This window comes from Aegilops tauschii, chromosome 7 (assembly GCF_002575655.3).
Source record: "Aegilops tauschii subsp. strangulata cultivar AL8/78 chromosome 7, Aet v6.0, whole genome shotgun sequence".
Lineage (NCBI taxonomy): Eukaryota > Viridiplantae > Streptophyta > Magnoliopsida > Poales > Poaceae > Aegilops > Aegilops tauschii.
This window is the reverse complement of record NC_053041.3, coordinates 228,044,100-228,058,986: the sequence shown is the minus strand read 5'-3', so window position 1 is coordinate 228,058,986 and position 14,887 is coordinate 228,044,100. Positions and strand designations below refer to the sequence as shown.

General features: G+C 47.2%; 1 protein-coding gene across 3 annotated transcripts; it reads right to left on the bottom strand.

Moving 5' to 3' along the window:
- Nucleotides 1-14: 14 nt before the first annotated feature.
- Nucleotides 15-4,537, bottom strand: LOC109785619 (uncharacterized). Of its 3 annotated transcripts, none has more exons than XM_020344214.4 (12): nucleotides 3,938-4,537; nucleotides 3,704-3,831; nucleotides 3,070-3,130; nucleotides 2,819-2,932; nucleotides 2,308-2,439; nucleotides 2,081-2,200; nucleotides 1,491-1,885; nucleotides 1,314-1,413; nucleotides 914-973; nucleotides 736-822; nucleotides 513-641; nucleotides 15-389 (listed from the first exon to the last, which is right to left on the bottom strand). In XM_020344214.4, the coding sequence occupies exons 2-12, from the start codon at nucleotides 3,760-3,762 to the stop codon at nucleotides 90-92; spliced, it is 1,557 nt and encodes a 518-aa protein (XP_020199803.1). In that variant the 5' UTR covers nucleotides 3,763-3,831; nucleotides 3,938-4,537; the 3' UTR covers nucleotides 15-89. The 3 variants fall into 3 exon arrangements, with proteins under 3 accessions (XP_020199803.1, XP_020199802.1, XP_040251988.1); XM_020344213.4 differs by having other exon boundaries at nucleotides 1,491-1,894; nucleotides 3,938-4,529; XM_040396054.3 differs by lacking the exon at nucleotides 3,938-4,537 and having other exon boundaries at nucleotides 1,491-1,894; nucleotides 3,066-3,130.
- Nucleotides 4,538-14,887: the final 10,350 nt, after the last annotated feature.

Here is a 14,887-nt window from a genome sequence, read left to right as displayed (position 1 = left end):
ATTACACAGTCACACACACACACACACACAAGTTAATGATTTCCAGTTCATTACTTACAAGCACAATTTGGGAAAGCAAAATACAGTGCCTACTCAGCCAAATTCCTGTGTACAGTGTATCTGAAAGAAGACTTATAGGGCAACCATTCAACACACTTATCTATCCTCCTCCTAAGACATTTATTTATTTCTTTTTGCTGGGCTTCAGGCATACTCTTGCATACCATCTCAATCAGACCAGGCAACTCCAGTGTAGCATCCTTTGCATAGTAGTGGAGAATTTTGGGAAGAAAAATGATCTGCTTCCTGACCATGACATTAGCTCTAATAAACTCAGTCTTGGCTTGATCCAGTTGATGATCCAGTTTCTTGGCTGTGTACAACCTTACCTGCAGAGATTTTGTACAGTAAGAATAATGTGATCAGTGTACAGTCAAATGCAGAGATTTCCTACAGTTAGAGTAATGTGTTCATTTTGCAGTTAAAATGTTAGCATTAGCTGTAAAACTTACAGGTGGATCTGAAAATGCTCCAGTGGAAAGACTAAAGTGAGCAAGCGGCTCTGGCTGACGAAGAGCATATGGATGAGTGGAGCTTCCTGATGCTGATTTCTTCGTGGGAGTAAATAGCGTGCGAACCCACTGTATGGCCATTAGCTTGTTAGCGCCTTTTCATTTTAAAATTTGATTGTGTTTGTATTGCTAATGGAAACTGCAATGTAGGTGCATGCCATACCAGGGAAGGACGATGGGATTGACATCCAAGAATTGAGTTCTGAATAATTTGGGAGTTTACTGAATGCCCGCCCACGTCATATGCAGCCTGACAAACATATTCCTCAAGTAATGTTAAGAGAAGTTCAAATATGACAAATGATGACAATAGAGCCATTCAAATTTTGTTAATTGTATACCTTCAGAATCATGTCTGAGCTTTTCATGCGTTTGTCCTGAAGTCCATAAGCCATAAAAGCCTGTCATATTTCAAAAGCCATTACGGGTTAGACATGAACTAGCAAGATGCCCGTGCGTTGCACGGAACATCAAGATGCATTTGTATGAGTAGTTTATCTTGTAAGAGAAAAGGATGAACGAGGGAAGGCCCTATTTGCAAATGTGGAGAGGGGTGTGGGTATCTTTTTACAAAATTGCCATAGTTTCCTTCCTATCCGTCAGATTTAAATCGGACGGCCTATATTGCAGGATGGCAGGCACACCATCATCACCAACTCTGTTTTTTATAAGAGTAGAGATATTTTCCGAGGTTAACATGAACATATGTAAGGTAAGAGTTGTTATCAATGTTGAACTTACATGCATCACTAAAGCGTTGTGGATGTTGATCCAAAAACAGAGCTGCTCCTCATGTGCCATCTTTGTAGGGTCGATTTTCTCAAGCCGCTTTATCAATGCTCTGAGACCAAGACAAAATGCGATGTTGAGATGAAGAGTTGTTTATTGTGTTCCATATTCATTTGCAGAGTTGCTCACCTGATTGTTTCAAGCATTTTAGAGGCATAATCGAACTTGTCTGCATCAATATTTATCCTTGGAAAAATTATCATGCCACTGTACTGGTCATTATTCTCATTCAATGTACCATATTTTTCAGAGCTTGCGTCAACATTGCAGCTGAGTCGGGGGCTCCAACTATCGACACGGTGCTTTAGAGAAAAGGTACTCGATGCAGAAGAGAAGGAAGGAGTTGACAAAGTCTCGGAATCAACATCCTGTGATGGGCTGCTCGCGAGTTTGCAGTACACCGCGGAAATGCATCTTAGAATGTCCTCCGAAAGCTTGCATGCAATCCTGGGCACATATTCAGCAATAGAAGCACTCAAGAAATTTGCAAGACAAGAATGCCCTGAAGTTGATCTTGGCAGTCCCTGTGAATACTTCAATGATATGAAAGCTGCATCAGATTATCTCACTTTGGGAGGTTTCATCAGAAAAAGCTAAAGCTTGTATTCTCAAAGAAAGAAAAAAAAAAGTTTAGATAACATTGGCATGGGTTTGCGGGATTAAGCTGACTAGCTTTGATGGTGAATACTGAATGAACGAAGAAGAAAAGCCGTCCATACATGTCTACGATCTGAAACTGTTGGCAAGTTGTAGGATGCTGACTCCTTGATATCTCTCAACCGGAGAGCACCTTCATCAACTTTCTTTCTGCTGCCTTGACGGTGCGTTTCTTGACCCATCTGACCATAAACTTTATAGCCTTAGTACACGGTCTGCTATCTGAACTTCTATGCATTATAAAGTCCCAACATTGAAATCCTTCGAAGGTGGCAGGCAGAGTGTGTACCTGACCAGAAACACGAGGGGAGATGCCCAGGTATTGATCAAATGTCGCCCTGTAGAGCGAAAGCAAATGCAGTTCCCTCCGTACGACTTCCTCCTCAAGGGCTGCTATCTCCCAAACCAATTCTGCAACGGGCTGCATTCCCCACAAGAACAATCATAACTTGGTTAAAAGGCAGCATAGCAAGCGTGTATAATTAACTTACTATTAATTTTCTTCTGTACTATTTAAAGTTGAAAGCTGACATACTGTTCCTGAGTATAGAAGATAGGCAATTTAAAGGGGGGAAAAAGAAAGCATAATCATGGCTCATGGCCTTGGTTACAACTCCCTAGATATGACAAACATCATTTTGTTGATAAAGGTGATAAACTTAAGCTAGTGAGAAAAGGTAAGATGATGATAGCTTTATAAAGTATTGATACAAGACCTGCATTGAACAGCTTTACTTCAGCTTTTGGAAACGATTAGGCCGTTGAGATCATGAAATAGTTTATTTGTATCTGGAACAAACCTTCGACATAGCCTTTTCATTTGGTTCTGCTGTAGTAATCATGGGGTGGTCTTGAAACTGCTCTGCTAGGTTAAGTGAGTATCTCCTATGGGGAATATTATCCTGATTGGTTGTCTGCACGATCATGGAAGCATGACAGAGAAAAATAACTTAGCAAGAACGTAGAATCTGAACTTTTTTTATGTACAATAGTACAACATAGAAAATTCATCAGTAAGAGCAAAAACAAAAGGGGAGCCTAGATTACCCACAGGTTTGTTATACGAGAATCGCGGTGTTATGTCCGATAGATTTCCATGTGTGCTTGCAACACTGAAAATATAAGAAATGAAGTTAGAACAATACTTAATCAGGCAGATATTCATTTAAAGTAACTGTTTGTCCAAAAAAGAGAGAAGTAAATAAATGCAAAAACTGGATATCTTTTGTATTGAAAGACATAATGTTCTGTCATTTGAAAAAGAAAAGAAAATAAAAGAAAAAGAAAAATCAAATGTTCTGTTGGTCAAAAGGACTTGCAAGACTGCAAGAGTATTAGGAAACATATGCGGTGCTGGAAAATGATGTGCAAGTACAACTGTCTACATTGGTACCCCCCTTTACATTCAGAAAAGAAGGGGAAAACATCAGCGTTGCTACGACACAGCTTCGGTAATATTATGATGCTAATACAACCATCTAGATGTAAGATTGGCAGAAAATACGTAAATATTGATCAAAACGGCCAGAATTGTCCTGCATATATGCATGCTCTGTCGAAACTGCTCTTTATACCTTTTTACCAGTTATCATCTCGCCGCAAGAAAGAGCTTACCCTGGAGGACTGCTAGAAGAACAAATTTGATGATGACCATGCTGAAAAGATTGCTTCGTGTGCATACTAACCTTCGGGTGTGGCGGTGTTGCAGGCGAGAAGACGAGTGGCCAACCTTTGGTGTCTCCATGGCTAATGCTGAGTTCTCCTTCTCCTTGGCTGCTGCTTCTGCTTAGCCCGTGCTTGAGTCACCAAGAACCTGCCAACCATCGAGTCCAAAGCACGTACTGCAATCAGTATCCAGTTCTCCATAGCTAGGTGAGGAGAAGGAGGAAGCCATCTAATCACTCGGCTAATGAACTTACCAAGCTCGTACATCATGAGTTACTGCTGTGTACTACAAGCTGCCAATTATTGATCAGCCTGGTCCGGGTAATGACTGATGAGAAACCTTCTCTATCTCCCTCCCAGCTCCAGCTACTGCTCCACTAAACAGAGAAGACAAAGGGAAGGGAAGGAAAATTGGAAGGAAAAATGCAGAGTTTTGCTGGACAACGGTGGTAGAGACAAGCAAGAGCCAATGGAGCTAAGCTCAACAGAAATGATGAGCAGAGGACGCACTAATGCTGGCAGTTGTATATAGGCATAGGGAGATAATCATGAGCCATATGCATGCAGGAGATGGTATTTAAGACTCAATGAGAGGAGCAGCCAAGGATTAGCCAAAGGACGAGGTGAGGTGGGCTGACCCACGGACGGAGGCCAAAGAAGCAAAGGGAAAGCGAATGCGGCAGCCCTGCGGGAAGATACGGTGCGGTGAAAGGGCGGTAAAACTCCCGGAAAAGGTTAAAAGGGAGCGAGGAGGAAGAAGAAAAGAAGAGAAAATGGAGGAGCAGTGGCGCCTATCAGTGTGTCTCCCTCCCCCCCTGCCGATTCCTCCATTAAAAGAACAGAGAAAGGCGAACGGCTATACACAGTGGGATGTCATGGCGAAGTGGACGCAATGATAGGGTTAAGATGTCTATAGTGAGAGGTTTTGGTGACGGTACAGCAGCTGCAAGATGGACAGTGGCCGGCACCCAATCTCACTAGTGTGATGTGTATATTTCGAAATTCAGCCATGACCTAATTTTTAGAAAAGAAAAAAATTGTAATCATCATCTTTCTTAGTTTATGGAACAAGAAGAAAATCAATATGAGCAAACCATGATTCAGACAGAAAAAAATCTCAGAAAAAAATGGATCAAAGTATGGGAGAAAGAGTGTGCATGATTAGGTGGGCGTGGGCGTGGGCGGGGGACAGGGCGAGCAGCTGGGGATTAGGTTGGAGTGTTGCTGCCACCCTTGGCCCATTTTTGAGTGAAAACAATTAATAGGCCCGCAACCACCGCAACCACTGCGCTGCGCATCGCATGCCTTCCCTCGTCAGGCGTCTCGTCGGAGCTTCAGCTAACCCATTCATTATTACGTGCATGGTCATGCATGATGCGTGTGTTCCGTTTGCAGCTTACAGGAGCCGTTTGGTGTACCAGAAGCCAGTTGGATTAAATTAGCCAACACAAAGATTTGGTCTATGCATGGAGCCCTAGGCCACAGTAGAAGGAGAGATGGTGAGATTTTCTTGATTTTGGTTTCCAGTAGTTACCCATGCAAATGCAACGGCGACCCCGGTGTCTGGCTACAGTAGATGCAGAGCGGCTAAGATGGAGACCAATTTAGTTAAGGAGAAGCAGACAAAGATGGGGGCCAAAGGATGCCATGGATGGGACCGGCTGCAGTTGCATGCATACTTGCATAGCGGTGAAAGACGGTGAGCGAAAGAGGAGGAAAGCTCTCTCTCGGCGAGGCGCGCGCGGCAACCGGCCGGCCGGCAGGTAAAAAAGTGGAGACGAAAGCGCCTCCATCAACCCGGACGTCGTCAAAAGGAAAGGGAGAGATACACAGTCGTGGCGGGGGCACGATTTTTTCTTTCCTTCGAAAAAAAAAGACCAGATCTATTATAAAATTTCATTAAAAGTACAGTATCTCAAATATGATAAAATTACATTGAAATTTTGGACCACCGAACTACCACTACTGCTTTCAGAGCAAGCCGACGACACGCTGCTATCGCTGCTCTCCTACCGGAGCTGGCTTGATATTGTCGATGACTGTTGAGTATATTGTGTACGTGTATATTGTGTATTGGGCCCACCTCCAGTTTTCTCTGTATAGTCGAGGTTGTGGCCCCCCTCTGTACTCATATATACATGCCTGGTGCACCGATCAATGCATTGCGATTGCACAGCCTAATTTTCTCGTTCTACATGGTATCAAATTCCGTCCCCCGATCCTAAACCTAGTCTTCCGCTCCCAGCCGCCGCCGCCGCGCCTTCTGGCCGCCGCCACCGCCGCAGTTTGTGTCGCCGCTGTATTCCTCTGCAGCCGCCGCAGCATCCCGATCCCAACCCAGCGCCCGCTCGCCTCCTACCTCTCGCGTCGCTAGCGCATCCCGATCCCACACTCGCCTCCCGCAACATCCCGATCCCACGCTCGCAGCCTCGCTAGCGATCGCCGCCGCCTCCCGATCCCACGTCCCGTCGCAGTGTCCCGATCCAAACCATCGCTACTTCTGGCCCAGCAGTCGTCGCCCGATCCCACGTCTTCTAACCGCCGCTGCCTCTCATGATCATTAGTTGCTGGATCGCTAGAGCTGCTGCCGCTCTCTCTAACCGCTACACACGCCACCGCTGCCTCTTCCTAGCCTGCGCCAAAACCCGAGCCGCCTCCACCTCCTCAATCACATCATGAGCTCCTCCATCTCTTCCGGCAGTAACCCGTTCGCCGGTCCCGATGTCACGCTCATCCGCGACCTCAACATCTATGAGCGCGTCCCGGTAAAGCTTGATCAGTCCACCGCCACCTACTCCGCTTGGAAGCGGTACTTCTCCTTGGCATTTCGCGAGTACCTCCTCCACGGCCACGTCGACGGCACCGTGGACTCGAGCATCATGATTCATGACGAGGAGTGGATGATCATCGACGCCACCATCATCCGCTGGTTCTACCTCACCATCTCCGACGACCTCTTCCACACCGTGGTGGCTGATGACGACGACGCCTGCGCCGTCTAGACCAAGCTCAATGGCCTCTTCACCGACAACAAGCTGCAGCGCAAGGTTCTCCTACACGGCGAGTTTTACGGGTGCCAGCAGCTTGACTCGTCCATCGACGATTTCTGCATGCGCCTCAAGAAGCTTGCCGATGAGCTCCGCGATCTCGAGGAGACGGTTGGCGATGAGCTCCTCATCAGCACCCTCACCGTCGGCCTCAACGAGGATTTTGGGAACGCCGCCTCCAACCTCACCCTCATCCCGGAGCCTACCTTCGCTAAGGTGGTGCCGTACCTCAAGCTGGAGGAGCGCCGGATGCAGATGGCGCGGACTCGCACGACCCATACCGCCCTTGTTGCCGGCACCCGCGGGGGCCACGCCCCGCCCCGGCCCAGCAGCCGGCGCCCGCCTTCCCGACTACCTTCCCGCCCGCCCCGGTCGCCCCCTTCCAGCCGCCCCAGCCGGCCGCCAATGGGGGGGCCGTCGCGGCGGCCGCCGCGGGGGCCGCAAGCAGCAGGGGGCGTGGGCCTCAGGGAGGAGCAGCCCGCCCGCCCCAGCAGCCCTATGAGCCGGCCCCATGGTACGCCGGCCAGAACCCATGGACCGGCGTTGTGCACGCCTACTCCATGCCGGTTCCACGTGCCCCTGCCCCAGGTATTCTCGGTGCCCGGCCACCGTCTCACCAGGCATTCTACGCCGCACCGAAGCCCTACGCGGCGCCCTACGGCCCCCTCTCCTACAGCCAGCAGCCGCAGCCAGGCGGGCTGCCGCTGCTGCCCCTGACGGCCGCGCTGCAGCCGCATGCTCTCCCGCCGGCGCCGTGGGACCCGGCTCTTCTGGCGGCTCTTCACACCGCCCCATCACCGTCCACCTACATCGGCAGCGGTGACTGGTATATGGACACTGGAGCTACCGCGCATATGGTCGCCTATCCCGGTAACCTCCACACCTCCTATCCCGTCCACACTTCCGCTCGCATCACCGTCGGTGACGGTTCCTCCCTTCCCATTACTCACATAGGACATGCATATTTTTCGTCTAATTCCACTCCAATATCCATGTCTAACGTCTTAGTTTCTCCTGAGCTTATTAAAAATCTTGTTTCTGTTCGTTCTCTTACACGTGAAAATCCTGTTACCGTTGAGTTTGACGAATGTGGTTTTTCTGTTAAGGACGCCCTCACCGGGATGGTACTCCACCGATGTGACAGCCCTGACGAGCTCTACCCGGTTCACTCCGCCACCTCCACCACCTCCGCTGCCCCTGTCGCTATCGCCACCGGAGTGGATCTTTGGCACGCTCGCTTGGGTCATCCCAATCCCGCCACCCTTCGTCATATACTTCGGAGTTTTTCTTTCACGTGTAATAAGAACGAGGATCACTCGTGTCATGCATGCCACCTCGGCAAACATGCTCGTCTCCCGTTTAGGGCATCTTCTCATGTTGCATCGTACCCGTTTGAGTTAATTCATAGTGATGTTTGGACCTCTCCTGTTGCAAGTAATACGGGCTATCTTTATTATCTTGTCATACTTGATGATTTTTCGCATTATGTGTGGACCTTCCCGTTGCGTCGCAAGTCGGATGTTATATCCACTCTCGCCGCCTTCTACTCTTATGTTCTCATGCAGTTTGGTCGTCCCATTCTTGCGTTCCAGATAGATAATGGGAAGGAGTTCGACAACCTAGCTGTTCGTACTCTCCTCACTACACATGGCACGACTTTTCGTCTCACCTGCTCGTACACTTCGTAGCAGAACGGTCGCGCTAAGCGTGTCCTTCGCACTCTTAACGACTACGTTCGGACTCTCCTCTTTCACGCCAATGTGCATCCGCGCTTTTGACCTGACGCTCTCGTCACCACTTCACTCCTCATTAACATCCGTCCATGTCGCACTCGCGGGAACTTTGCACCTCATCACCTCCTTTTCGGTGCACCGCCCTCTTATGATGAGCGTCGCATCTTCGGTTGTCTCTGCTATCCTAGCATCGCCGCCACTGCGCCTCATAAGCTTGCACCCCGCTCCGTCGCCCGCATCTTTCTCGGCTACCCACCTAACACTAAGGGCTACCGCTGCTACGATCCCGTCTCCCATCGTGATTTCACCTCCCGACACGTTTACTTTGATGAGAAGGTGTTTTCGTTTCAGCAGCAGGTACCCCTTGTCGCCCCGTCGCCGCCGGCCACCGCCGGCCCTTCGGCGACTCCGTCAGGTGGACGACCTCGCTCGGCTCTCGGACCGCCTCCGGGCTTTGGCGGTCCTCGCGCCCCCACGCCGGTGCCTGCCTCCTTGGCCGACCACGCCTCCTCGGCCGGCCTCGACGCCTCGGCCGGCGCCCCCCTTCACCCGCTGCACCCGACTTGGGCGTCGCGGGCTCGGGCGCCGCGGGCTCGACCGCCGCCTCGCCGGCTGTGTCGCCGGCCGCCTCACCAGTAGTCACGTCGGCCTCGTCGCCGGCCACCTCGCCAGCTTTCACGCCGGCCCCGTCGCCGGCCGCCTCGCCGTCCGCCTCGCCGGACGTTCCGGCATTGCCGTCTCGCCCCGTCACACGGGCTCGAGCTGGCGTTCACCGTCCGAGTCTGCGGTACTCGAGTGACGAGTACCTCCTCGCCGCCTCCATCGCGGAGCTGTCTCCTCTTCCCGCGTCCGCTCGCGCAGCCCTCCGTGATCCTCACTGGCTTGCCGCAATGCAGGAAGAGTCGACGCTCTCCAGCGGAACCGCACCTGGACACTGGTTCCCCGGCCTCCTCGCGCCAATGTCATCAGCGGCAAGTGGGTCTTTCGCCACAAGACCCGCTCCGATGGTACACTTGAGCGCTACAAGGCTCGTTGGGTGGTCCGTGGTTTTCGACAGCGCGCTGGAGTTGACTTCACCGAGACGTTTGCATCGGTTGTCAAACCGGGCACGATCCGCACCGTCCTCCAGCTTGCGGTGTCCCGAGGCTGGCCAGTTCATCAGATGGATGTCTCCAACGCCTTCCTCCACGGCCATCTTGAGGAGTAGGTTTATTGTGAGCAGCCCACCGGTTTTGTCGACGCATCTCTTCCTGGCCATGTGTGTTTGCTGTCCCGGTCTCTCTACGGGCTCAAGCACCTCGCGCCTGGTACCAGCAGATCCCTGGGTTTCTTCAGACACTGGGCTTCAGCGTCACTCGCTCGGATGCCTCACTGTTTGTCTATCGCCAGGGTGACACGACTGCATATTTGCTCCTCTACGTCGACGACATTATCTTGACGGCCTCCTCCGCAGCTCTTCTTCAGCAGATTACTCTCCGGCTGCGTGACGAGTTTGCTATCAAGGACTTGGGTGCTCTCCATTATTTCCTTGGCATTGAGGTTGTTCGGCGACCGGATGGCTTCTTTATTCATCAGCAGAAGTATGCGCACGAGCTCCTTGAGTGTGCTGGCATGCTCAACTGTCACCCTGTTGCTACTCCTGTTGACACGAAGGCCAAGGTTTCTACTCTTGAGGGCTCGCCAGCGTCGGATGCTCCCTTCTACCGGTCCATTGTCGGTGCTCTTCACTATCTGACCCTCACCCGACCGGATCTACAGTATTGCTATTCAGCAGGTGTGTCTCCACATGCACGCCCCTCGTGACTCCCATTGGACTCTCGTGAAGCAGATCCTCCGTTACATTCGCGGCACGATGACTCTTGGGTTCACTGCTACCTCTTGAGCACTGCGTTGGTTTTTCCCTTGAAGAGGAAAGGGTGATGCAGTAAAGTAGCGTAAGTATTTCCCTCAGTTTTGAGAACCAAGGTATCAATCCAGTAGGAGACCATGCTCAAGTCCCTCGCACCTACACAAACAAAGAAGAACCTCGCAACCAACGCGATAAAGGGGTTGTCAATCCCTTCACGGTCACTTACGAGAGTGAGATCTGATAGAGATGACAAGGTAATATTTTTGGTGATAAAGACTAAAAGTAAAGAAAGCAAAATAAACGGTAATAGCAATAGTTTGTTGATGCGAGATTAATATGATGGAAAATAGACCCGGGGGCCATAGGTTTCACTAGTGGCTTCTCTCAAGATAGCATAAGTATTACGGTGGGTGAACAAATTACTGTCGAGCAATTGATAGAATTGAGCATAGTTATGAGAATATCTAGGTATGATCATGTATATAGGCATCACGTCCGTGACAAGTAGACCGACTCCTGCCTGCATCTACTACTATTACTCCACACATCGACCGCTATCCAGCATGCATCTAGAGTACTAAGTTCATAAGAACGGAGTAACGCTTTAAGCAAGATGACATGATGTAGAGGGATAAACTCATGCAATATGATATAAACCCCATCTTTTTATCCTCGATGGCAACAATACAATACGTTTCGTTTCCCCTACTGTCACTGGGATCGAGCACCGCAAGATTGAACCCAAAGCTAAGCACTTCTCCCATTGCAAGAAAGATCAATCTAGTAGGCCAAACCAAACTGATAATTCGAAGAGACTTGCAAAGATAACCAATCATACATAAAAGAATTCAGAGAAGATTCAAATATTGTTCATAGATAAACTTGATCATAAACCCACAATTCATCGGTCCCGACAAACACACCGCAAAAGAAGATTACATCGAATAGATCTCCACGAGAATCGTGGAGAACTTTGTATTGAGATCCAAAGAGAGAGAAGAAGCCATCTAGCTAATAACTATGGACCCGAAGGTCTGAGGTAAACTACTCACACATCATCGGAGAGGCTATGGTGTTGATGTAGAAGCCCTCCATGATCAATGCCCCCTCCGGCAGGACGCCGGAAAAGGCCCCAAGATGGGATCTCACGGGTACAGAAGGTTGCGGCGGTGGAATTAGGTTTACGTGGATGCCTCTGATGGTTTGGGGGTACGCACGTATATATAGGAGGAAGAAGTACGTCGGTAGAGCAACGTGGGCCCCACGAGGGTGGAGGGCGCGCCGGGGAGGGGGGGGGGTAGGCGCGCCCCCGGCCTCGTGCTCTCCATGTTGATTGCTTGACGTAGACTCCAAGTCCTCTGGATCACGTTTGTTCCGAAAATCACGTTCCCGAAGGTTTCATTCCGTTTGGACTCCGTTTGATATTCTTTTTCTGCGAAACACTGAAATAGGCAAAAAAACAGCAATTTGGGCTGGGCCTCCGGTTAATAGGTTAGTCCCAAAAATAATATAGAAGTTTATAATAAAGCCCATTAAACATCCAAAACAGAATATAATATAGCATGGAACAATCAAAAATTATAGATACGTTGGAGACGTATCAAGCATCCCCAAGCTTAATTCTTGCTCGTCCTCGAGTAGGTAAATGATAAAAACAGATTTTTTGATGTGGAATGCTACTTGGCATAATTTTCAATGTAATTCCCTTAATTGTGGTATGAATGTTCAGATCCGAAAGATTCAAGACAAAATTTTAATATTGACATAAAAATAATAATACTTCAAGCATACTAACTAAGCATTTATGTCTTCTCAAAATAACATGGCCAAAGAAAGTTATCCCTACAAAATCATATAGTCTGGCTATGCTCTATCTTCATCACACAAAGTATTAAATCATGCACAACCCCGATGACAAGCCAAGCAATTGTTTCATACTTTTGGTGTTCTCAAACTTTTCAATCTTCACAGAATACATGAGCGTGAGCCATGGACATAGCACTATATGTGGAATAGAATGGTGGTTGTGTAGAAGACAAAAAGGGAGAAGATAGTCTCACATAAACTAGGCGTATCAACGGGCTATGGATATGCCCATCAATATATATCAATGTGAGTGAGTAGGGATTGCCATGCAACAGATGCACTAGAGCTATAAGTATATGAAAGCTCAACAAAAGAAACTAAGTGGGTGTGCATCCAACTCGCTTGCTCACGAAGACCTAGGGCATTTTGAGGAAGCCCATCATTGGAATATACAAGCCAAGTTTTATAATGAAAATTTCCCACTAGTATATGAAAGTGACAACATAAGAGATTCTCTATCATGAAGATCACGGTGCTACTTTGAAGCACAAGTGTGGTAAAAGGATAGTAGCATTATCCCTTCTCTCTTTTTCTCTCATTTTTTTATTTGGCCTTTTCTCTATTTTTATGGCCTTTTTTTATTTAGTCCGGAGTCTCATCCCGACTTATGGGGGAATCATAGTCTCCATCATCCTTTCCTCACTTGGGACAATGCTCTAATAATGATGATCATCACACTTTTATTTACTTACAACTCAAGAATTACAACTCAATACTTAGAAAAAAATATGACTCTATGTGATGCCTCCGGCAGAGTACCGGGATATGCAATGAATCAAGAGTGACATGTATGAAAGAATTATGAACGGTGGCTTTGCCACAAATACGATGTCAACTACATGATCATGCAAAGCAATATGACAATGATGAAGCGTGTCATAGCAAACGAAACGGTGGTAAGTTGCATGGCAATATATCTCGGAATGGCTATGGAAATGCCATGATAGGTAGGTATGGTGGCTGTTTTGAGGAAGGTATATGGTGGGTGTATGATACTTGTGAAAGGTGCGCGGTATTAGAGAGGCTAGCAATGGTGGAAGGATGAGAGTGCGTATAATCCATGGACTAACCATTAGTCATCAAGAACTCATATACTTGTTGAAAAAACCTACAAGTTATCAAAGCAAAGTATTACGCGCATGCTCCTAGGGGGATAGATTGGTAGGAAAAGACCATCGCTCGTCCCCGACCGCCACTCATAAGGAAGACAATCAATAAATAAATCATGCCCCGACTTCATCACATAACGGTTCACCATACGTGCATGCTACGGGAATCACAAACTTTAACACAAGTATTTCTCAAATTCACAACTACTCAAATAGCATGACTCTAATATTACCATCTTCATATCTCAAAACAATTATCAAGCATCAAACTTCTCATAGTATTCAACACACTCATAAGATTTTTTTACTAATCTTCAATGCCTATCATAATTAAAGCAAATTACCACGCTGTTTTGTAGGACTCTAAAAATAATGTAAGTGAAGCATGAGAGAACAATAGTTTCTATAAAATATAACCACCGCCGTGCTCTAAAAGATATAAGTGAAGCACTAGAGCAAAACTATAAGCTCAAATGATATAAGTGAAGCACATAGAGTATTCTAACAAATTCCGAATCAAGTGTGTCTCTCTCAAAAAGGTGTGTACAGCAAGGATGATTGTGGTAAACTAACAAATAAAGACTCAAATCATACAAGACGCTCCAAGCAAAACACATATCATGTGGTGAATAAAAATATAGCTCCAAGTAAATTTACCGATGGATGAGGACGAAAGAGGGGATGCCTTCCGGGGCATCCCCAAGCTTTGGCTTTTTGGTGTTGTTAGATTATCTTGGGGTGCAATGGGCATCCCCAAGCTTAGGATCTTGCCACTCCTTGTTCCATACTCCATCAAATCTTTACCCAAAACTTGAAAACTTCACAACACAAAACTTAACAGAAAATCTCGTGAGCTCCGTTAGCGAAAGAAAACAAAACACCACTTCAGGGTACTATATTGAACTCATTCTTTATTTATATTGGTGTTAAACCTACTGTATTCCAACTTCTCTATGGTTTATAAACTATTTTACTAGCCATAGATTCATCAAAATAAGCAAACAACACACGAAAAACAGAATCTGTCAAAAACAGAACAGTCTGTAGTAATCTGTAACTAACGCAAACTTATGGAAGTCAAAAAATTCAGCCAAAATAGGACGGCCTAAATAATTTGTTTATTGATCTTCTGCAATTGGAATCAATATTTTATCACGTTCTGGTGATTTTTAACATTTGTTTTTGTGAACAGAAAGTTTCTGGAATTTTCAGCAAGATCAAATAACTAACATCCAAGAAGTTCCTATAGGTTTAACTTGGCACAAACACTAATTAAAACATAAAAACAAGTCTAACCAGAGGCTAGATCAAAGATTTATTCCTAAACAGAAGCAAAAAGCAAAAAAATAAAAATAAAATTGGGTTGCCTCCCAACAAGCGCTATCGTTTAACGCCCCTAGCTAGGCATAAGATTTCAACGATGCTCACATGAAAGACAAGAATTGAAGCACAAAGAGAGCATCATGAAACATGTGACAAACACATGTAAGTCTAACATACTTCCTATGCATAGGCATGTTATAGGCAAACAAATTATCATAGCAACCAAAAACTAGCATATGCAAGGAAGTGGAAAGAAACAATAGCAATCTGAACATAA